At 42.8% G+C, this 24,776-nt stretch overlaps 2 protein-coding genes across 6 annotated transcripts in view; one reads left to right on the top strand and one right to left on the bottom strand.

Moving 5' to 3' along the window:
- Cilk1 (ciliogenesis associated kinase 1) overlaps nt 1-8,373 on the bottom strand; it is a 65,512-nt gene extending 57,139 nt beyond the window's left edge. For 2 of the 5 annotated variants that reach the window (XM_041679408.1, XM_041679409.1), the window contains exon 1: nt 7,759-8,373. The gene's annotated coding sequence lies outside the window, so the exon portion shown is untranslated. Of the gene's footprint in view, nt 1-3,321; nt 3,543-7,758 lie in introns of those variants that run through there. The other 3 variants (XM_041679411.1, XM_041679410.1, XM_041679412.1) reach the window with 2 other exon arrangements.
- Nucleotides 8,256-24,776, top strand: part of Fbxo9 (F-box protein 9) — a 32,375-nt gene continuing 15,854 nt past the window's right edge. The window contains exons 1-6 of the mRNA XM_041679414.1: nt 8,256-8,946; nt 13,405-13,488; nt 15,601-15,759; nt 17,196-17,253; nt 18,748-18,847; nt 22,155-22,285. Coding sequence (XP_041535348.1) covers nt 8,944-8,946; nt 13,405-13,488; nt 15,601-15,759; nt 17,196-17,253; nt 18,748-18,847; nt 22,155-22,285 — 535 coding nt within the window. The 5' untranslated portion in view covers nt 8,256-8,943. The remainder of the gene's footprint in view (nt 8,947-13,404; nt 13,489-15,600; nt 15,760-17,195; nt 17,254-18,747; nt 18,848-22,154; nt 22,286-24,776) is intronic.

Here is a 24,776-nt window from a genome sequence, read left to right on the forward strand (position 1 = left end):
GTCCACTGTCGTCATGGTGTGAGGCATGGCAACATGTGGGCAGATGTGGTGCTGGAGAGGTAGCTGAGACTTCTACATCTGGATTGGCAGGCAAGAGGAAGAGAGCGGGACACTGAGCTGGAAACCTCAAAGCCCACCCCCAGTGACACACTTTCTCCAACAAGACCACACCTACTCCAGCAAGGCCACACCTCCCAAGAGTGCCACTCCCTATGAGCCTATGGGGGCCATTTCCATTCAAACCACCACAGCCTCTGTCTCAAAAGTCAAAACAAATAAATATAAATAGACAAATATATATATAATCATACATCTTCCACATGCAGATAAATACATTGGATAGGTATATTTTTTAACTTGACAAGATCCCACAAAATGAAGTAGAAGAGGTTGCTGATTTTTTCTTTTTAAAGGCAGAAATATTCTTGGCAAGGTTCAGAAGGAAAAATAGCAACAGATCCCAGAAGCAGAGCTGTAGCCAGGAATAATGTAATCTCCAGCATTTTCAGTAAGGGTAAGATTCACTGCAAGGTCAGCGTGGTCCTCCTCTAGGCTCGACTATGAAATGTCTACTACAAATCTACCAATGTTTGTTTAGGACTCTGCCAGGCACTGCGAAGGGATAAGCAGAGCCTGGGCAGCCATCACTGAGTAGGCACTGTAGACCGTCTTCACATTACAACTGGCGTGAAGAGAAGAGCAATGTTGGAAGAATCCAACATAGCCCTGTGACTGAAAAATAAATCAAGCCCAACCGTAATTTTTTCCTGACTTTAAAATCACAAGGACAGACTGCCGTGCATAAAATAAGGTTCTATGTCTCCAAGACTTAAAATACTAAACTAATTAGATAGCAATATAATGACAGGCGAGTGAACAAAGTAAAGAAAAGGAGGAGAAATGAATGATTAAAAAAAATAGGACTCATGGGACTGGGGAGTTGATGAAGAGCTGGCTGTACAAGCAGGAAGACCCAAGTTCGATCCCCAGCACCACACATAAAGCAAAACCAGGCACAGAGGTGCACCACTTGTCATCTAACTGAACCAGTGAGACCCTCAATGTTGACCTCTGGCCATACACATCTACACATACATGTGTCTGCACACACACATGAGCATATTTACAAACACACAAAACGGTATCCTCCTCCAGGGATGGGTACTATTTGCCCAGGAGAGTGTGATTATAGAGAATAATATGATAGTGACACTTGGGTGACCGGAGTCTGGCCCCCACAGTAAGACAATAAAAACAAAGAATTTAGATATGAAGGATGAGGTCCAAAATAAGAGGCCCTGAGATATCAGATGGACTAGCGTAGAACTAAGATAACAGATGGCAGAGATAACTAAAGGCTGCTAGGCCAGGAAAACTATAACAAAGTTATCACATGAAAAACTTAGACAAGGGCAACAGAACGAAGAGACCAGAGAAGGAAGCTTCTCATTCATTCACTCCCTGGGCAAACATTCAATGAGGGCTTACGAACAGGCGTGAGGCGCCAGCGGGGAGGTGATTCCAGTGTCCCAAGATGCAGGAAGGGAAGGGCAGGATTAGATTAGCTATAGAGAAAGATCTATATGAAACACATTTCAAAGGTCTTGATGACTCACTGACACCAAGGATGATGGAGAGATGGTTAAAGATAGTTCAAATGCTTGGAAGTTGAAACAATCCTCAGTGTTACTGGGACCTTAAAAAGCAAGAGGGGGAAGAGAACACGGCAACTATGAAAAGGGCTTTGGTGGGGTTGAACAGCCAGTCAGCAGAATTCCAGATGGCCAGCTCCTCACTCTGTAACAGGGAAGAAACTTCAGCAAGAGAGACCGTTTCTTTGTCACTGGTATAAATGCTCAGTTCCCTTGGCAAGAATGGCAGGAGTCTACCTACTCAGGTGGGCTCCATGGACCTACAGCACACCCCTTCATGATCAGAAACTGGTTGGTCTCACTGAGAATTGAGGCTGCCCTCTTCCCACCCAGTCACCAGTATGACCCAAGAAAGGGATAAGGCAAAGTAGAAAGGGAAGAGCAGAAAGTGTTTGGGGCCACTGTAAGCTTGCACCTCTGAGGCAGGGGCTGACCCAGGATGCCATTTGAAAACAGGGAGGCAGAGGCAGGAGGATCTCTAATCCCAACACTAAGGAGACAGAGGCGGGCAGATCTCTAATCCCAGCACTAGGGAGGCAGAGGCAGGAGGATCTCTGGGAGTTTGAGGCCAGCCTGGTCTACAAAGCGAGTTCTAGGACAGCCAGGGCTACACAGAGAAACCCTGTCTAGAAAAACCAAAAACTCCCATCACTGTCCTGAGTTCTACTCTGACTTCCCAGTGTTCTATAATCGTAGGCCCTTAGGAAGGCCTTAAAGAATCCACCAGATTGTAGTGCTTTTTTGTTCAGAAACTATTTCAGATTTGCATATTTATGCATACATTAACTCCTGGAACAGTCATGCATACAGTACACAGATTTCTCAAATAACTTATATGCTGACCACACTAATTTAAAGCTCTTTTAGATTTGTATGATGCAAGGGCAGCATGCATTCCTGGGACACACCCGAAGCCCCGACTCACCAGGAAATGGGTGCGATGAAAACTGTTATTAAACTCCTCTTACTACAAAGAGCGCTGGGGCCACATTTATAAAACAAAACTGTCAATAGCTCAGAGATCTAGTCGGGTGTGCAAAATCCAGTGTAGACTGTCCTCAGCTTAGTAAAAGCTACTCTTGAGTAAGAAGTGGAAGCGAATACCTTCCCCTGCAGATAGACGCATTAATTTTACCCCCTGTACAAGCCATAAATGCTAGTGTCAAACTTTTAAAAGGTTAACACCACAAAATAAATAGTTGCTCTGAAAAAAAAAAAACCTTTCAATATCTTCCTCCAAACGTCTGAGACGTTCGAGTGGTAGTAAAGAAATCAGAGTAGAAGGAAATCTGGGGGAAAATGGTTCCGAGTAAGTGTTGAGTGTTTTTGCTCAGACCCCTGTGCGGCTGCCACGGGCCTAGTTAGGGAAATGGTAAGCCCAAGTCATCAGCACCGACCCACTCGCATCCCCACCCGGATCCCACCACCCGCGAGGGGTTTCAAGTAGGCTAGGATGCTCAGCTTCTTCAGAAGGAAAGGTAAACACACCCATCAAGAGCCCCGGGGTCGGGAGTTTTCTCGGCAGAGACGAGATCCACAGGAGGGCGAGGTCCACGGAGAAAGCCGCAGTCCCTAGCCTTCCAGGCTGTGAGTTCGCTCGGGTCAGCCGGTACCGCCCAACACCCAGCGACAGGTCGCGGCTCAGCCCTCCAGCCCCAGCCCCACTTACTGGCGGCGATTGCAGCCTGGCGGCGCGTGCACTCGAGCGGCCCGGCAGGCAAGGGTAGTGGGATCCGAGCGGGCGAGCCCGGCAAATCCACACCCGGCAGCGCGTGGCATCCAGCAGGCACCCGCCGCTCCGCGGCCTCCGGTAGCAAAACAAACAAAAGACAGAGAGTGGCTTCTAGTGGGGACGACCGGCCGCTTTCCCTGGAAAAGCTGCCCTGCAGCTCCCCTCGCTGGCCCCGCGCAGCCCTGCACCGCCACCATCTTCCGGACGCTCGGCAGAGGGCAGCGCTGAGCTCCCAGGCTCCAAAGAGCCCACCTTGGCGCTGCAGACCCACCACCTGCCAGGCAGGCTGAACCGGTACACGCAAAGAAGGGGAACCCTGCTGAAAACATTTTCCTGCTTGCGATTAAATTGTATACTCACAACGAATTTTGGTGCCTGTATTTAACCACCGTAGAAAACCGCTTTCAGCATTGTTTTAACTTAAGTTTGAATGATCCGGTGGATACCTTTCCACGTGGGACACCATCCAGTTGCAATCTGTTTGCTCTCCTTCCCATGCAGCTGTAGGAAATCTAGCCCTATTTGCAGCAGTTCTCAACCTGGGAGTTGGAGCTCCTGGGGGGAGGCGGGGCCTACGACCCTTTCACAGATGTCACCGGAGACCATCGGAAAACAGTATTTACGTGCACTGAGGGGATAAAGGCAGGCAGGGCTATGTGGATTCTAGGTCAGTTTGGTCTACATAGTGTGTTCCAGGATAGCCGGGACGATATAAAGAGATCTTGTCTCAAAAATCCGAAAATAAATAAATAATACTGTAGACGTTACCTGAAATCATCTTAAGGGAAGACTCTGGAGCACTTTGAAAGCTCCAAAGTACCCCCTCTCCCCCTGCCCTTGGAGTTCATTGTTCCACAGAGGTACCCTTAAAAGGCTAGTAAAAACAAATGGCTAGGCCTCACACCAGAAGTTCCTGGGGTAGATGCTGCTAGTCTGGAGACCCACACCGTTCTAAAGAACACTATTTTGCCACAGTAGCCGTTTTCCACCGTTGATCTTTGGTAAGTTTAACTCTCCCAGTTTGGGCTTGACCTTGACACTGAGATGGTACAAGCAGAAAGATCAAGCTTACAAAGACAACTCGGCTACACCAGCGCTTGTCTTAAAAATAAAACAAAATAATCCCCAGCTCATCACCATAACAATTTCCTTTCATTACTAACTTACCCCGAATTTACTAAAGCTGCAAGCACTTACTGCGTCTGTTTCTGTTGAAGAAACCTACAAGACAGTCAAGTTCCTGTAGGCTTCTGCCAACATTTATCTATCTCTTTGCTTACTTCTATGACAGCCAACCCACACGGCAAGTGAAAAATCACAGATCATCATCAGTGAACGTAAGACAAAGAGCCGAACTAGTCATATAGTGTCCATAAAAGGCAATTTTAAAAGTAACTAAAATGATTAAGTTTTAGTATAATTTAATGGACCAAGCCAGTCTACCTTGCAAATACGGGAACTATCTTGGTCTACTTTTGGCAGAGGCCCACTGGGTTACTAACTAGCTTGGATTAGTAATTCTGGCCCTCGGGAAATGATAACCCTGTAAATCCGTGCTGAGATAATAAAAACCAGTGATGAGGGCTCCTGGATAGCCCAACTAAAATCGAACAGCAGCTGTGAGTTATAGCTGTGCTTTAATAAAACAGGCTCTCTCACTGTGAAGCAAACAGCGCTTTAATAAAGCAGGTACGCAATTTCTCTTCACAAATATTTATTTTATCAAGCTTTATTATTTCATTAACTTGTTAAGAGAACAGAAAACATCTGTGTTAGTTGGTCAGCCTACCTTGACCATTCAACACTTTTCGATGAAACCGACTACTTCTGAAACTATTTCACATCTTTTTCCTTTGAAAACTGACCTTTAAAAAATTCCAATCTCTTTTGTTATAACCCCCCGCTTTTTTCATTTAGAACCTATTTTAAAAAGAAAATTAGGAGAAAAAAATTTCTTGGAAGACCTAAATTTTAGAGTCCCCTTAAAAACAAAGAGAACCATTGAATTTTTGGCCTCCATTGAATAGAAAGGTAGTTTTAATAGGTGGCTAACATAATGTACAAATAAAAACATCTACAAGAGAGAACCTTTATAAAACATAGGATTTAGGCAAGATGTGTCCCCTGGTGCAGTAGTGGCACTGGTAAAATCAACTGCTTTCTGATTGGCTCTGAGACCTGCTCCACAGGAAGAAAGTCATGTTTGTTATAGTAAGACTTGTCAAAAGTTTATGGCTTAGGAGGTTATAGGTTCTATGGAGGAGATCCATGACTGTTGCTTTACGAAACGGACACGCTGTTAAACTGCCTTTTCAGTATTTGTTTATACCCAGAGACTAGCACTACTCTCAACCTTACCTAGTCAGGGAAGTGTCTTCTGCGGTGGGCAGCAGTTAACGCAGACTCATAACTGGCCTAAGGGATGCTGTCTGGGGTGGAGGGTCAGCATCCTTTCCTTTGCTGACTAAAGAATTAAGAAGCAAGGAGCTGGAGAGACAGTTTGGCCATTAAGCACTTACTGCTTTTGTAGAGGCCTGGATTTAGGTCCCCAGAATCTATATGAAATGGTTCACCACTCACCTGTCCCTCACACATGTGGTGCACATAAACTTACACACACACACACACACAAACATACAAAAAAGTAAGGAAATCTTTTTAAAAAGGGAATTAGCCATGTATGGTGGCACATGCCTTTAATTCCAGCACTCCGGAGGCAGAGGCAAGCGAAACTCTGTGAGTTCAAAGCCAGCCTGGTCTATAGAGTGAGTTCCAGAATAGCCAGGGTTGTTACACAGAGAAATCCTGTCTGGAAAAAAAAAAAAAAAGATTAAAAAAGGAATTAAAAGGCAGGAAAGAAATCTTGGGAAGTCTGAGCAGTGTTATGCCCAGATCCGTGAAGTTTCCCAAAAACCAACAAGGAAACCGAGTCCCATACGTAAAAGCAAAGAGCCTTTATTTTATACAAGTTTGCAAACTTGGTCTCTCCGTGTGTCCAATGTATTGGAATAATTGGAGAGCCTGAGCTCAGTTAGAGTTGGGATTTTATAGTAGTAAAGGTGGGGGTGAGGGATTTTTAAGGTTCAGGACGCATGATTGGCTGACATTTGTCTAGGGGTGTCCTGGTGAGTGTGTGCTGGCAGTGATCCTATCTACAACAGTAGAACATTAGGAATTTCCTTTGGACAGTCTATTCTTGGGTGGTGCCTGGGTAATCTTAGTTAATGTGGTCCTTCCTGCAACCAGGTATTGCCTCAAGGAAAACTACTGAAACTCAGGCCTCTATAAAGCTTATCATGGCTGGGTCCTACACTGGCCAGCGGTAATGGTTGGAAGAAAAGAACTTCCTTTGGGTGATCTGTTTCTGTTAAGCTTATGGTTGGCTGAGTCCTATAAGCAGAGTCATTAATAAAAGAACTTAAAAATGAACCCAAGCAGAAGCTTAAGAACAAGGAAAAGCCTAGGGTTGGCAAGCTGTAAACCCTGAACTGCCAGGAGGAAGAGAACAGAGCAGACTAGCAGGTATGGATGGTGTCTGCAGTCACATGACAGAAAGGGTAACTCTGGAGAAGGAGCAAGGAAGCTCAGAGTCTTAGAGAGTTTAAAAGCATGCTTAGGTTCTGGCTACAATCTTAAAGAAAAAGAAAGGAAAAAAAAAAGTGTTCAGGCAGACCTGAACAGACAGACCCAGGTGAACACGTTATGCTGTCTTCCAGAGAATGTACAGGAGACGGGAATTCTGGGAAGGAAAATTACATTATCTTATGAACCCATCTTCCTTGGGGTGTTCCCTTAGCCGAGTGTCTGACCTATCCCATTAGATTAATTCTTAATGCAGGAGACAAGGACAGTCTCCATGTAGAGGTGGATTCCATATTTACAAAACGGTGGTACACGCTTTTAATCCCAGCACTCTGGAGGCAGAGGCAGGCGGATCTCTGAGTTCGAGGCCAGCCTGGACTACAGCATTCCAGGATGGTCAGCGATACACCACAGAGAAACCCTGTCTCGAAAAAACAAAAATCCAAACCAAAAACCTGGGGGGAATAAGCGTCAGTGCTCGGTACTAAACGGGACATCTCTATCCATTCCCCAGCTCCCACCTCCAGGAACATTAAAGAGGACGGAGTGGAGAGAATGTGAGAGCCCTAGGGATCGGGAGGAGTGCTCGAAAATGCTGCTTTCTGGACATGACATGATAGTTGTCATTAACCCACTGCAGTTATGATTATTCCTACAAAATCAAGTCATCAAGATCGGGCAATATTCCAGCAGGCAACACTAACTGGAATCGGTGGATGACAAACTAAAAGAACAACACACATAGGATTTGCAATTTCTTACTGTAATCAAGTTGTACCCCGTCCCTTTTACCTCCATTTCTTTGCCGAAGACGTACTTCATTTATGAGCTCCAGAATAAAGTAGCACAATAAAATTTTAAATTCTGTGAAGTCGGATGAATGTAGCGTAGCGTCCTGGTGGTTAGGTCCTGACACTTACAGAAACTCAATAAATGTTGTCTAAATGTCTGTGCAAGGCTACGAAGCCCGTAAGTTTTGCTAGCATATGTCTGTAGGTGAAAAAGTTCTAAAACGTGCAATCCAAGTGCCTCCTATTGACGTGGAATCGGATGTTTGGGCTTTAAGAAGTGGCACAGGGCTGGGGGTGGGTGAGTGTAAGTTCCGGCTCAACGTGGTACAGGCGACTACAAATCCCGGCGTGCCTCGTTGCGTCGTCCCCCCCCCCCCCCCTTCAGGAATCGGGTTTCGGGCCTAGGAAAGGCACGTCCTTCCTCCGTGGTATTGTGGGATCTGTAGTTCGACCTGCTTAGCGTTGGCTGGTCCCATTCTCCGGCTGCACGCACGAGCGTCTGTTTTCTTCCGTCCTGAGTCTGTGGGGTGCAATGACTGCTACTACTCTTCGCATTCCGGCGGGGCCCCCAGTGTCCCAGGCCGCCTAAACTTCAGTTCCCTAGCGTCCGATTAGGATCGCTTCAGGGACTCAACTCCAAATTCAGGTTTAAACATTTGGAGCTAACGTCTGCTCCCTGCTGCCTTGGTGTCCTCAGGACCAAAACCAGGCGGGTTGACTGAGGCGGGACAGCCCGGCCACGCGGAGGGCTGCACACAGTAGGCCCATCAGCCTGGCCCGCCACGGGCGGCTGCTAACCCGGCAGGCGGCGGCGGCCGTGCGCATGCGCGGCGCGGCGGCGCAGTTTCCGTAGCAGAGCAGGCAGCTTGGGCGCTGCGTCCAGATCGCTCGTGTCGGGCCGACGCTCGTTTCCTCGCTCGGTGCTCGGCCTCCGCTGGCGACCGGCGACCCCTCCGCACCTCGAGTCCCCGGCCGCCGCAGCGCGCCTACCCCTGACCCCCTGTCCCGCGAAGATGGCTGCCGTACGCCGGGCCCGCAGTTACTGCCGCTGCTTGGTGCGCTTCTCCGACCGAGAACTCTGCTAAGCCCCGCTGCAGCAGACGGACAGGAGTAGACACCGGGCAGCCGCCACCCCTCTGGGAGCCGGGCGCGGGGAGCCCCTCGATTGGGCCGGCCGCCCGCCAGCATGGTAACCGCGAGGGGGCGGGCAGCTCGGGCTGGGCCGTCGGGGCGGGAAGGCGGCCCCGGGTGAGGGTAAGCTTTGACGGCCAGCCGAGGAAAGGCCGGCTTCGGCGCCCCAAGACCGGCCGAGCAGGGAGTGGGGACTGAGGTGCGCGGTCCTGGCCTCTGTGCCAGGGAGGTGGCCCTGGAAAGCGGAGACACTTGTTGATTGCTCCTGTTCTGGCAGCAGGGCCCACAGACGATCTCTGCGTCTTCGGGAGCCCCGAGTTTAGGACGCACGCACGCCCCCGAGGCTTCAGTGGCCCGGCTAGGATGATGATATTGGCCGGCAGTCCTGGCAGACTTGGAGGACTCCGATCTAATTTCGTGGTAGCGAGGGCCTAAGCCGCTTCTCTGTGTGCAGATGGAGCGACTGTGCTAAGCTGCTCTGGTCTCACGGGACTGTGGCATGGAATGTGTAGTCTCTGCAATGACTAAGAAACTAATCTCCGGCTAGGGCTGAACGAATTAAGAATGAAAGGTACAGACTGACTAGACCACCCAGGTGATTGTCGTTCCTTAAGTGAATTGGCTGAGACGATTTATCTTTATGTAACTAATCCGGAACAGAAAACGTACTAATTGATTATTCTTCTAAACTTTCAAAAGTGGTTCTCTGACCAGGATGAAGCCCTTAACCTTCGTATTTAATTGACCCCATCTGTGAAGAAACTGATTCAAGTATACAGTGATGCTTGAGTAATTTTCTATTACGAAAAAACTGAAAATTTCCTAAGCGCCTGTTTCAAGTGGCATTGAAATTGATCAAATGTAGTAAAATCCCAGGTCATACTTTCAAAATCAGGTTAACAGTGGATTCAGTGGGGAAAACTCGGGAGAAAAGAGATGTCTTATTTCAGGTTTCCCATTTTCTTGTCTTTGAGGTAGGCATTCTGTATGGTGTGGGTTTTGGTGCTGTACCTGATCTTCTCCAATTGTCTTTACAGATCTCTCTGTCTCCTTAAATTAAATTGTTTTTAAATTCGTGTGTGAATGTGAGTGTGAGTGTATTTGTATGTGTACAGGATAGTTTTATGTCAACTTGATACAGGCCAGAGTCGGCTGAGAGGAGGGAGCCCCAGTTGAGAAATTGCTGTCATTAAGATCCACTGTAGGGCATTTTCTTAGTGATTGATGGGGGAGGGCCCAGTCCATTTACTGTGGGTGGTGCTGTGCCTTGCCTGATAGTCCTGGGTTCTATAAGAAAGCAGGGTGAGCAAGCCATGAGAAACAAGCCAGTGAGCCACGTTCCTCCATGACCTCTGTCTGCATCAGCTCCTGCCTCCACATTCCAGCCCTATTTGAACCCCTCTTCTGACTTCCTTTGATGATGAATAGTGATATGGAAGCAAAAGCGAAATAAACTATTTCTTCCCTAAGTTGCTTTTGGCCACGGCATTTTAATCACAGCAATAGTAACCCTAACTAAGACAGGGTGTCATGGATGTGTAGGTGTCTGCAGAGGCCAGAGGAGGGTTCCAGTCCCCTGGAGCTGTTGTGTGCTGATGGACATGGGTGCTGGTAACCAAACTCAGGTTCCCTGGAAGAATATCAAGTCCTCAGCTGCTGAGCTCTCTCTCCAGCTCCACAGAGTCCCTCCAAAGAAAATGGAGAGATCCCGGCGTAGTGGCTCACAGTTATAATTCCGTTCCTCCTAGCATTCAGGAGTCCAAGGCAGGAAAATCTCTGCCAGTTCAAGGCCAGCCTAGGCTATACAGAGTGAGACCAAGAATCACGGAGTGTGTTTGGTCCTAAAGATAGCAGAGATGACCAGATATGTTCTTTGTCTTCAGTGCACTCAATCCACTGAAGGGAACAAATACTTTTCAATCCAAAACTAAGGTAACAAAAAGGTAATTGGGAAAAGCTGCTAAGGTGAACTTTTACCTGACTTTTGATGGTAAGTAGGAGCAGCGAAGTGAGGAAAATGGTAGTCCAGGTTCAGAGAACAAGCAGCGCCACCTGGCGTGAACAAGGGAAGCTCTTCAGATGGAGTTAGTTTAGTCTGACTGCCAGGTAATAGCTAGAAGGCTGCCCGACTAAAAGGATACTCTGTTGGACTCTGTATTCTCATATTAGCTCACTGAGGGTTTGCAAGGATAAGTCGACTCTTAAAAAAGAGCAGCATGCTTCCCAGAGGGATCTATGCATCTCAGAGTCTCGCATGTATTTCCTAGTAGATCAGTTTCTTACTGCAACAGAATTCCTGGTATCACTTGTAAAGAATTCATTTTGGCCCAAGGTTCTGGAGGATCAACTCTGGATCCAAGTGCTTTGAGCTTCTAATGAAACAGCACATCATGGCAGAAACACATGAACGGAAATGTTCACCTCAGGAGTCGGGACACAGAAAAGAAAGGGGCCCCACAGTGTGTTTCAAGGATTTATCCCCCATGACTCAGGCGCTCCCGCTAGGTCAGATTCTACAGGTACCTTCAATGTCCAGGAGTGCCAACCTAAGGGACCATGCCTTTTACACAGGGACCTTTTGGAGGGTTCTAAGCCCTTTTATCCAAACCCAGGCTCCAGACTTAGAACTGATGCTGCTTCATTTATGTCTTCACTGATGTAACCTTTATAGAGCAGCAAGCATTTCACTGTGCACCAGCTAGTCAAGTGGTATTGGCCCCCTGCTGGGAGTCTGTTTGCCCGAGATAAGGGATGAGCAGAGCTTGTTTATGTTGCACTGTGTGTGGTGCAAGTGTGGTTGCTCTGTTCAGAGACCTGTGGTAACAAAACCTTTTCTCTCCTGAAATAGTTTACAGCTAAAATTTGCTATTATAAAAGTTGCTATCCTTGGAACTAGATGGAATTGTTTTTGTTTTTGTTTTTTTGGCTTTTCTTTTTTTCTGGGGTGGTGTGTGTGTGCAGGTCCATGTGTGTATGAAACTGTACATGTACCCTTCTGCATGTGTGTATACATACTAGAGGCAGGAAGATTGGTTTTATTATTATTCTTAGCTAACTTCCCTCATTGCCACATTTCTGTGTAGGACCAATCACAGTGAGTGTTGAACAAGTTCCCCTTGCTGGTAAGTTATTAGCTAACAGGCTGAACTGAGGCAATGCTTCACTGACCTGGGAAGTAGGATTATTTTAGTTATTTAGTTTACTGAAACGAAAAGGATACAATGGAAATAGTAAACTGAAACATGTTTTAAGCCCAAAGCTGCATACTATAATTCAATTCACCTTTATTCCACTTGAAGTCACTCCAGTGTAAAAGATTGGGTTTATAATAGATAAAATAGAAGAGGTTGATTTGGTTGGGATATAACTAAGTGGCTCAGTGGTAGAGTACTTGTTTACCATGTGCAAAGCTCTGGACTCAATTTCTCAGCACTGAAAAAAAAAGGAAAAAGAGAAGGGCTTCCTTCCCTCCCTGCTTTCCTTCCTTCCTTCAGACAAGGTCTCACTGGCCTAGACTCACTGTAGACCAGGCTGGCCTCTAACTCAAGGAGATTTGCCTGCCTTTTTCTTTGTGGAGATTAAAGGCATGTGATAGCATGCCAGGCTGAGGTGGATCCCCTGGATGTATGTCACCACGTGGGTGCTGAAAACGGAACCTGGCTCATCTGGAAGTGCAGAATGCTTTTAACTGCAGAATCGTCTTCAGCTCCCAAACTAAAGCCTGGTGGTTGATTCTACGGTATTACAAAAATTAAAGTCCAAATTTTCTTTCATTGGCATCATTTAAACTTACCAAAGTAGTTATCTGGAGAGAAGCAATTGTATTTCATTGGCACGAGACATTGTAGTCCCCTTAACTTGCTGAACTTTATGAACACAAAATTGTTCTGAAAATGTTTTGCTTTTAGGCAGACTGAAATAATTGTGTTTGGAACACTGCTGAAAGGACTTATTAGCTGCATTTCAGGACACCTGGGTCCTGCTGGAGAACACGTCACCTGTGAGGTGGTCTTCAGAGAGCAGCGACTCACCAGACTTTATTCCATTTCCTCTTCTAGATCCAGATACAGTTTATAGAGGCCAAAGAAACATTTATAGATAGCAAAATCTAGACTCAGAATGACTTGTTTGTTTGTAGACAGGGTTTCTTTGTGTATCCCTGGCTGTCCTGAAACTCACTCTGTAGACCAGGCTGGCCTCGAACTCTCAGAGTTCCACCTGTTTCTGCCTCTCAAGTGCTGGGATTAAAAGTGTGTGCCACCACCACCCGGCTCAAAATGACTTTTGCATGAGTGGACTTGATATTACAGTTTTTGAAAAAGATTTTAAGATTGATGGTGATACTACCACACTCCTGTGGTGCAGTAGAGAATATGCTTCTCAGGCTCATTCTCCTTTGCAATAAACAGCAGGGTCCTAAATGCACTGTCCAGCCTCTGTCTTCAGAGTGCATTCCGCAAACTCAAAGGCGTCGTACCGGTTGACAGTTTCTGATGTTGTTCTGGTTTGTTCTCAGGCAGAAGCAGAGGAAGATTGTCATTCTGATGCCGTCAGCGTGGGTGATGATGACAATGAGAGTCCTGCGGAAGGAGACCTGCAGGCACGTGTCTCCAGTTCTGTACTGACCGCTCGTCCCTTGTGTGGAAACTGGTCCCATTGGGAGCATCTGTCAGCTCTTTGCATGGAGCTTAGCTGGACTTTCATATTCTTTTTTGTTTGTTTTTTGAGATGTAGTCTTGGCTCTCCTGAAGCTTCCTCTGTAGACCAGAATAACCTCGCATGCAATACCATTGCCTGGCTTGGATAGCATACATAAATCATACTTCTGTAAAAATAGATATCAATAACTGAAGCTTTGGAGTTCAGTATGTAATTTAAAACTTTTTTTATTACTTTTATTTATTTGCGTGTGCATGTGTGCACGTGTACGCCCATGTGGAGGTCAGAGGACAATTTGTGGGAGTCATTTCTTTCCTTCTACTGTGAGTCTTAGGGATAGAACTAGGGTCAGCAGGCATGGCAGTAAGTGCTTTTACCCGCTGAACTATTGCACTGGTCCCCAGAATGTAGGCTTAAAGTATTCAGTGGTATGTAAGCATGACTCAAAACTTGTAACCTTCAATAACAAGATTGATTTTTGCTCACTTAGAAGTTCCAAGCCTGTGCATAACAAAAGGCATCAGAAGGTTGAAGGAAATAGCTTGAACAACTGCTTGCCGTGTGAACAAAGGTTTAGAATCCTCAGTATATAGATTTTGTGCATAAATCAGAGGAACACAAAACAGAAAGGTGAACAGACAGTTAATGGGAAAATATAAATGGCTGTTAAATATTTGAAGAGATAATATGCCTCATTAATAATTTAACTGGTTTATTGAATAATGTCCATTTCTATCTGGATTGTAAAACCACTTGCACATTACACTTGAGATTATAAATGGCCATTTTTCTTGTAGGTACACAACAATGTGTATCAAAATTAAAAGTATGCCTTCCCTTTTGATACAGCAATTCTCCAGGAAATTAAATCTAAGGAAATAATGGAAAAAATTAGTAAATATACATGTTAAAAGATGTTTATCATAGGGTTACTTATATGGTTGTGAGCCTAGCCTTTAACGGCTGAGCCATCTCTCCAGCCCAGGGTTACTTATATGGAAAAGTGTCACATGACCCAAATAGCCATTACTCATTCTAAGGAATGGTGGAAACATGATATGAAATACACTATTGCCATTTCCAAGGATGAGGTAAATCTTGTATATTACATTAATTACTGTAGTTAATTTAATTATTAAACTTGTAAACTTAATCATACTTGTCTATTTGGTCCATGTCATTTAGTAAATAATGGATGTAGGTCTGCAGGTCAGACATGACTGTAACATGTTAGAGGAGTCTGGGAACCAAAGCCCTGTACAGAACGTTCTTAGAACATCTGTGACACATTTTCTAAAAGTTGCCACAAATAACATACATGGTTCTGGCTTGAGCTCCTTGGGAGGGAAACAGAGAAGTGGAGATTGCTCTTCAGGACACCGAAGAGTCAGTGCCTTGGGAGGGAGGAGGGAAATGGAGACAAGAGGAAGAAGCCCAGCTCTAGTGCAGTCTTAATGGACTTCCTGGGCTGGTCTTGTGGGGTTCTGAGGATAAACTGCTCTCACGGGGAGCCAGGTCATCACGTGGGGAGCCTGAAGGCACCCTGCTGTGGCAGTAGCCAGATGGGGTGAAAACTTGGCTGGTTTTAGAAGTTGGGGTAACAATTTCTCCCTTAAAATCAATCAAGCACATAAGGGGTTTGACTTTGTGCGTGTTTTATATTGAAATGACCTGTGTTTTGAAGGATTTCCTTTTTGGAGTATAGAATGTTTATTTGGGCTGAGCTATAGAACTTCTCAGCTTTGTAATATCTACTGAATGTGCGGCATTCACAAAAGTTCAGGCCCCACGCCAGGGCTTATTCCCCAGTACTTTCAGGCTTTCTGTTATATAGACAGACTCACTTCCAGCTGATACACATTTTTTAAAGTTTTAAGCAGAAAATTATTTTTTTTAAAGTATGTTTATCAGGTATTTGGATAGAGAGAGATTGATTTTCCTGGCCTTAGAATTTCAAGAAAGTACATTGAAATAAATACTGGGCATATTATTAAGTCACTCCAGAGTCTCACTATCTTCTCTTGATGGTTCCTCAACTACCCTTTTGTTACAGGCACAGCTCCAGATGTTCAGAGCTCAGTGGATGTTTGAACTTACCCCAGGCGTAGGTTCTAGTAATTTAGAAACTCGGCCTTGCAGAGCAGGAAGAGGCTCCATACTGAAAGCAGCTGCAGATACCAAAGGAAGGCAGGAACTGGCAAAGGAAGAGAAGGTAAGTGCTAAAGTGATCTAATAATTCATCTCTAGTCAGCTCTGGTGATAGAGAGGTGTATTTGTAAAGTAAAATGACGTTTTCTGATGTGGAGACATTTTTTGACTAGTGTTCCCGCTTACCTGCCCTGCACTGCTTCTGTTTGGGGTGGTGTAATTACTGTAATGAGAAGCGTCCCCCATAGTTTGGGGTGTTTGAGTGCCCCGTCCCTGCTGACACTGTTGGAGGAAGTATGTTGCTGGAGCTGGACTTTGAGAGTTGAAAGACTCATGCCATTTCAATTGTAAAGATGCGAGCGCTCAGTTTCCCGTTCTTGCAGCATGCCTTCGCTCCTCCCGCCATGGACTCCAAGCCTCTGGAACCGTGAACCCAAATAAACTTTCTCTTTTCTAAGTTGATTCGGTCATGACATCTTATCCAGTAATTAATACCAGCTTATTTTCCTATCACCTAACATTTTCATGTAAAGTTTGTTGTTTATTTATTGCCTCTTAAGATTCACCTAGTGTCTGAAAAAATGGATGTCTAGAATTTACAGCAGAAGTCCTAAAGGCAGAGGTGGAAATTTTCAGATGCTCAAGCCTTTTCAAAGGACGTTTGTTTGCTGGCTTTTTTGTTTGTTTTGTGTTTGTCTTGAGACAGGTTCTCCCCCTGTAGTCCAGTCGGCCTGGGACTCCCTGTGTAGGTAGAGTGGCCTAGAGCTTACCGTGCTCTCCCTGCCTGAGCCTCCTGTGTGTGCCTTGCCGCATCTCACTTGGCACCTGGGCACCTGGGCCTTTGGGAGCTACAGTTGCTGTTTTGTTACATTTTAAACTGAACATGTTGTCATGTTACATCAGTCATTACCTTAATCTGGAGAGTTCGTAGCTGTTCACACTGGAAGTACTCTGTGTGCTAGCTGCTGCCTGACCCCTGTCACTGTCTTGCTCTCACGTGGGGCTGTCCCCACCTGTCATCACATCCCAGCAGGGTGCCCCTCAGAGCCTGAGTCTTTACAGGGTGGACTGTGTGTTTTTGTGTCACTCACACAATAAGAGCCACCTATGTCCCCAAGATTTTCATTTTCCCTCAAGTGGTTTTTTTTTTTTTTTTTTTTTTTTTTTTTGGTTTTGTGTTTGAGTTGATAATCCATTTTGAGTTATTTTGTAAACTGAGAAGCTTAGGTCAAAATCCATTATTTTGCTTTGGATGTACAATTCTGTAGCATCATTTGAAAATGTTGTCTTTCTACTATAAATTTACTTCCTATTGTTTATTTATTTATTTATTTATTTTTGTATAGGGTTTCATGAACCCAGGCTGTCCACACATATGGATGACCTACTGCCTCTGCCTCTCGAGTGCTGGATTGAGGTCTTGTGCCATCACACCTGGTTTGTCTGCCTACCATACGGATTTTCAAAGCTTTTTTTTTTTTAAACCTTTTTATTTCACAGGCTCGAGAACTCTTCCTGAAAGCAGTAGAAGAAGAACAAAATGGAGCTCTCTATGAAGGTAAAACCCAGCTTCTAAATTGCAGCTCGTTAGCGATCAGTATTCACTTGTGCTGGAATTTATTTGGTATAGAGCATTCTCCTCCTACCACGGAAGTTATTTCTTTAAATTAAGAACAAAAATTTGGGCACAGTAGTGCATGCCTGCAGCTGGAAGATCCTTGCAGGTTTGAAATGGTCTACAAAATGAGTTCCAGGCCAGCCAGGGCTACAACATAGTAAAGACCCCTTCTCACCAAAATAATTAATTAGTTAAAATGAATGAATTTTATATAACTTGTTTCCAAAATACATTGCAGGACAATATTATCATATTTGTAGAATGAGTAAAATAAATTTTCTATATTTAGTTTTGTGTTTTCATTAGTAAAATAAAAATCACATTATATTCTTTTCATGTGTGAAAGTATTTCAGATGCATGAAATACTACGGATGAAATCAAAGAACACCAGTTGGTCTTTCTAAGCTTGATTTACATTTTACCAAAAAAACAAAACAAAAACCAAAGCAGCAAAAATAAGTTGTGTGGTTCTACAGAGATGTTCAGCAGTGCTCACAGTTCCTGTAACTCTAGCACCAGGGCATCTGATACTCTCTTCTGTCCTCCTTGGGCATCTACACATAGACAGAAATAAAAATAAATTGGGGGAAGGCCAGAAGGCCTCAACTCTGCACACACACACACACACACACACACAAAACAACAACAACAACAACAAAAAAAACTACAGGAAACTAAGATTTTCCGAGAAGGGAATTAAAAAATCATCCCCGGGTTGGAGTTCACCAGCAACAAGTAGTCAGCCCTGAAAAGATACACACAGGTAATATACAGACCAAGCAGCTTATATGTAGGAATATATATGTATTTAACCACTAATTAAAAGAAAGAAGCCATGAATTTGAAACAGATAAAGGAGAGGTATATGTGAGGGTTTGGAGGAAGGGAAGGGAAGAAGGAAATGTTGTAATTATATTTATAGTCTCAAAGAGTAATTTAAAAAGTAGAAATAAAAATTTCACATAAAAATAATAATATTTAAAGTTCATTTAGCTGAATAAGGGCACATTGGGTTGAAGGAAATTGGATTTGAAGGATGAATTATATCCAGCATTTCATTTTCTTCAACTTTGTGATACAAGGAAAAATTAATCCAGAAGTAATTATTTTGATCTATAATAATTGCATTTTTTTTGAACCCCACAAAGAAACACCCACATAGAATCAATCTGATGAGTCATAGATGGTGAGAAAAACATGGGAAGGATGAAAAGATTGTTGTAAAACAATCTTAAGTTACATAACCTCTTAGTCTTGAGAGGATAGGAGCCTGAGCAGCATGGCTTGGAGATGTGTTTGTTCGGTATGCTACCATTGCATGTCTGAAGTATTCAGCTGTTCATAAAGAAGTCTGCCAACCACAGTTAAGGGCAGTCAGAGTAACTGACAGAAATGTGTGCCCATAACTAATTTAGCTTTGTCTCTGCTTTTAGCCATCAAGTTCTACCGTAGAGCTATGCAACTTGTACCTGATATTGAGTTCAAGATTACTTACACCCGGTCTCCAGATGGTGATGGCGTTGGAAACAGCTAGTGCGTGTATAATTTGACAGACAGTAATGTATAAAGATATAAGCTAAGTGCTTTTTGCCATTCTGACTCTGAACTTGCTAAGATGGTGATGCTGTTTCTGTTAGTGTCATGTTTACTGTGTCTACATTTATAAGTAGACTTACTTAGTTAGAAAAATTTTAAGATTTATATCTTGAGTAGATGTAACAAGCATAAGTTGATGAAAGTTTTTATTTTTATTTACTTATTTTTAAAAGATTTATTATGAATACAACATTCTGCCTCCATGTATGCCCACACGCCAGAGGAGGGTGCCAGATCTCATTACAGATGGTTGTGAGCCACCATGTGGTTGCTGGGAATTGAACTCAGGACCTCTGGAAGGGCAGCCAGTGCTCTTAACCACTGAGCCATCTCTCTAGCCTCAATGATGAAAGTTTTTTAAATTAAATTGATGATTATTGAAAAGAATAAATTAAAGAATATCTTTCAACCTTCTGAAATCTATTTGAAGTAGAAAGTACTAAATAAATGTAGTTAGGCTAGTTGATAAGTATGGTAACTATTGCTTGAAGTTGGGTGGTAGGTATATAGAACATCATTAGACTAGTTTCTGTGTTTGAATCTTTTGACATTTCAAAAAATGTATCTTGTTAGGAAAATGCTAAACTATAGTGCTTTCATTCTCTTACTGTATATAGAATGAGCATTATTAAACTTGTCAGATAGCATTGCTTAAAAGCATAGGTGCAAGGTATAAGCATTGAGAGAAGTCGTGTTTCATTGTACCTGACAGCACTTCCATCAGTTATGAAGGAGCAATGATGGTTTAAACTGAGGAAAGATTGAGTATATTTCAAAGCCAGTGATTTTTATCAATATGGTTATAAAATTGTTTTGGCCTAACTTTTCTCCAAAGCCCAACTTGATGGCATTAAAAGGAAAGATGTTTGTGCCCAGGAGGAAATGTCAGGGCATTCAAAATGGGCATTACAGGGCTAGGAATATAACTCAGTTAGTAGAGTGCTTGCCCAGCATGCACAAACCCCAGGGTTTGATCCCCAGCATCATGTAAAGTGGGTGTTGTAGACAGACATTTCTGTCCTGCCCTGTCCCATAGCCATTGAGTCCCAAATAAACACACAAAGGCTTATATTAATTATAAATTGCTTGGCCTGTTAGCTCAGGCTTATTATTAGCTGGCTCTTATAACTTAAATTAACCCGTAATTCTTGTCTTATGTTTAGCCACATGGCTTGGTACCTTTTCTCAGGAAGGCCTTCTCATCTTGGTCGTCTTCATCTTGCTGGTGACTGACTCTGTCTTTCCTCTTCTCAGAATTCTCTTAGTCTGGTTTCCCCACCTATACTTCCTGCCTGGCTACTGGTCAATCAGCGTTTTATTAAACCAATATTAGTGACAAATCTTTATAGTTTACAAGAGCATCATCCCACATTTTTTCTTTGCAAAATAAGAACTTGGAATCTAATCTCCTTTGTTTAGCTTTTTTTTTTTTTTTTTTTTTTTTTTTACCATTATCCATAACAGTTTGTAATCAACACTCTAAACAAAGACAAACATCCATAATCCATTTTTTTTTGGGGGGGGGGAATGTGGATGAAGTTTTCTATGCTACTTCCTGCTGTTTGGTTGTGCTGGTAATCTTGTGGGGACCCAAAGAAAATTTAGGATTATGGTCAAGTCCTGACTGGAATATTCTGTGAGGCTTGATCATCTCACGCAGCAGCCTTGAAACTGGTCTGGATGCAGAAATCAGAAGAAACCACAACAGAGGTGCTCTAAATGTTGGATCATCTGGGCCATCCATTCCCATTGGAGATTTTTCAGGGGTTCTTCCTCCGTCAAACCTTATTATTCTTAACCCAGAATGAATCCACAGCCTTTCATTTTCTGTGGAAATAAAAGCAGAACCTCTTTCCATAGTAACATTATCCTTTGACTTAAATTTTGAAGTCAGGATATTTTCAAAATATATAGGTTGGATTAATCCAGCAGCCTTTATAATCAGATGTCTTTTAGCAACGGTTACTCCTTCCTCAGCAGTCAAACAATTCAAAGACAACACAATAACATACAGCATCCAGACAGATTCTCTCTGTAATTTCCATCTTCACATGGCTTGTTTTTTTTTTTTTTTACTCTTTCTTTTCCCTTTTTATTTTTTAAGTTTTGTTTTTTTGAGACACAATTTCTCTGTGTATCTTTGGCTGTTCTGGAACTCACTCTGTAGACCAGTCTGGCCTTGAGCATTACCACACAGCAGGGTTTGATGGCATATACCTCTGATCACAGCACTTGGAGGGCGAGGTGGGAGTCTGTTCAGCATTACCTTTGAATGTATAGAGAACTGAGGGATAGTTAGAGCTATGAGACTCTTTCTCATTAAGGGGTGGGGAACCATTCCATAGAGGGATGGGTTTTTTGTTGTTGTTGTTGTTTGTCTGTTTTGATTATATTCATTCATTCATTTATTTATTTATTTTGGTGACAGGGCTTCACTGTGTGGCCCCGGCTATCTTAGAACTTACTCTGTAGACTAGGCTGACCTCAAACTCATAGAGATCCACCTGCCTCAGCCCCCCCCCCGGCCCCCGAGTGCTGGGATTAAAAATTTGTGTCACAACCACCTGCTTTATTACATAGAGTTTACTAAGGAGTTATTTGGTGCTTTATTATTTGCTCTGTCATGAAATAATTCACTTACATTTTTCATTATATATGCTTAAAGTAGCAAACAAAATGATGGCCTTCATCTTTGGGTGTGTGCCTGTGGTGTAATTAAATTTTGTTCTTTTTCCTTCCTTCTTGCTGGTCCTCTTCTTCCTCCCAGAACCAGTGTTCTTTAACACAGAAAAAAATCAGCATTTAAGAATTGGATAAGGTGTATTATAGACATCCGCTGAAGTCAGTATTAATTGCCGTTTTAAACTTTACAGCCCCTGAGGGCTCTGCATGGTATACCCTCAGACAAACTCCTCCACACAAAAAAATTCGTTAAAGAATTTATACAAAATTTCAAATCAATGTTTTCTCTAACTCATAAAATATCTACAATTAAACTAATTAAATCTCAATACCTGAGCCTAAAAATCTTAACTTTTTGCATAATTACCAAAACGTTTTTGTTTGGGGAAGCATGGTATGGTACTTTCCAGCAAGGCAGGACACACATCAGCACATCTTTTTACTGTAGTAAGAAGGTGTGTTTCTTAGATGAGTTTCTGAAGCCATTTGCAGGTGCTGTAGCAGTTTTAACTGTGTGCACTTCTGATCTGATGCACTGAGTTCCCTACTCCTCTTGTTGCAGCATGGAAGACAGCGATGATGGCAGCAAGATGGCAGATCTCTTGTCGTACTTCCAGCAGCAGCTCACATTCCAGGAGTCTGTGCTCAGACTGTGTCAGCCTGAGCTGGAGACCAGTCAGACTCACATATCAGGTGTGGCTTCTCGGGGGTTTTCACTCAGAAACACTCCAACCTTGGTGTACAGTCCGATGTGATGGGCGATCTAGTTATAGAAATAGCTAGAGATGTAAATCTGTGCTTTTTAGAACCTGAAACAACAGAACTGGTGATGCAGGAGATTGGGGTGCCATACTTTTTTCAGTGAAGCCCTTTGGAAGCTGGAGGAACACTGAACACTGGGGCTAATAAACATATCAGGCAGAGTATACAGTAGTACTCAAATGTTCAGAAGTTACCATTTTCATTTACTGAATACTGCTTATTTATGGGAGGACTGTTTAAAACTTTCTTAAATAAAAATAACTTTAGTGTTAACTGTAGGCCGAGTTTTTTATGGGGACTGCCTATGATCAGCTCTGTCCTGCCAGCCACCCTCAAATAACCACAGAGACTTATATATTAATTGTAAATGCTTAGCTAATAGCTTAGGCTTATTTTTAGCTAGCTTTTATAACTGGAATTAACCCATTTCTGTTAATCAATGGGCTGCCCTTAGGCTTGTTTACCTCATCTATATACTTCCCACCTTGCTTGCTCTGCAGCTCATGACTCTGCCTTTCTTTTTCCCAGCATCTTCTCTGCCCCCAAAATCCTGCTTAGCTACTGATCATCACAGTGACATATAATCACATTTCCCTTTTTTTGTCTAAATAAAAAAGAAAGGTTTTAATTTTAACATAGTAAAACTACATATAACAAAAACAGTTATCAAGTGAGAATTACAGTTATAATATCCAGTTGATTTGTATTTGGCAAATTTAGAGAAAATATTCTATTATTTATCTTGTCTTTGTGAGTCTAACATTTTATACCTAATTTGCTTTTTATCATGGCTATGAAAAACTTTAATTCTAAATATTTAGTTTTTAACTTGATCAAAGACCCCAGAGAGGTGTAATGTTACCTAGTGACAAGGACATCTGGCTGCCTGGACAGTCAACCAAAGTTCTTTTGTAATGTTGGGACATCCATCTTTGGCTTATCGGTCTTTCTATAATACTTCTTAAAGAAATACTTCTTAAAGTATTTCTGATAGACTTTTCTGAGAAGTAAGGAATGTCCTACCTTGTCTTGGCAAAGTTTGGCAGTTGCTTTCTTTTGAATCCTGCTGGTCCAGTTTGGATAACAACTGAGGCAAGGGGAGGTTTTTTTGCCCAAATTTTGTCATAAAGACAGCAAACTTCATATGGAGGTTCTTTGGTATTTATCTTCTTTTGAAGTAAATTAGTGCTGTCAGGAACAGACATGTCTCACTGTCATGAAAAGCCTTAGGTCATTAAACATCTTAAATGCCACATTACATAGGTCTTTGTAGTGTTTGAAGACCTTTTATCTATCTAAATACATCTGTTTAACCTTAAAAACATAACCTAATGTGACTACAAGTTTGATTATTATAGATGACTACTAATCTATATTTCCTGATTATACATTACATTTTAAAATGAGCTGCATAAGTACAGTACTCCAAATAAGAGTAGAAACACACAAATAGTAAAACAAAATTAACTTTAGATTTGTATCACTAAATTAAAATCCATGCCAATTTAAAATATTTTGAGATCAATAGTTGTTTTTGGATTAAAGTAGATTCAACAATTTACCATTTAATCTCATCATTTCTATATCATATCCTCCTTTTTTCCATTACAGATCTTTGAATTTAACTCCTTTGTTTTTTTCCTGACTATGACTAATAACAACGTGTAACCAACCCCCCAAACATTGGCAACATCCTAATCCATTTTTTGGGAATGGGTATTGTGTTTTTAAGACTACTTCCTGCTCTCAGTGAGTGCTGGTATCTTTGGGGGGAACCTTAGGAAAATCAGGATAATTGTTAAGTCTTCACTGGAGTAGTTTGTGAGGCTGGACCATCTCAGCCAGCAGCCTTGAAGCTGTTCTGGATGCAGACTTCTAAGGAGACTATAGCAGAGGCATTCTGATATGCTGGATCATCAAAGCCACCCATTTTCATTGGTGTCTGGTTCCCTTGTTTTGAAAATACAAATAAACTTTAAAAGATAACATACATGTCTGTATTAATACAAGTATAGACTGTGTGTTGTACACAAGCTAACCAAAGATGATTTTGTTTGTTTTATATTTGAGCAGGTAAAATAAACATTATGTGTTTTGTAGTTTTTCTTGGTTTATTTCTTTATGTCTGTAGCCAGAATTTTCAGGAGTCTTCCCTGATCAAACCTGATCCATATCAATGTGGAATCAACTCATAGCCTAAAAGCATAACCTCTCCCCCAACATAACACACCTTTTGACTTCCATTTTGAAATTGGTAGATTTTTAAAATATATTGGTTGGTTTAATCTAGCAGCTTTAATAATCAAATGTTTCTAAGTTGCTTTCGGTCCTTTATCAAGAGTCAAAAAATTCAAAACAACACAATAACATACAGGATCCAGACCCAGTGTATTTCCCATCTTTACATGACTTAATACACACA

The sequence above is a fragment of the Microtus oregoni genome, unplaced genomic scaffold (genome assembly GCF_018167655.1).
Source record: "Microtus oregoni isolate MIOR12 unplaced genomic scaffold, Mior012 000032F_ref0000030, whole genome shotgun sequence".
Classification (NCBI taxonomy): domain Eukaryota; kingdom Metazoa; phylum Chordata; class Mammalia; order Rodentia; family Cricetidae; genus Microtus; species Microtus oregoni.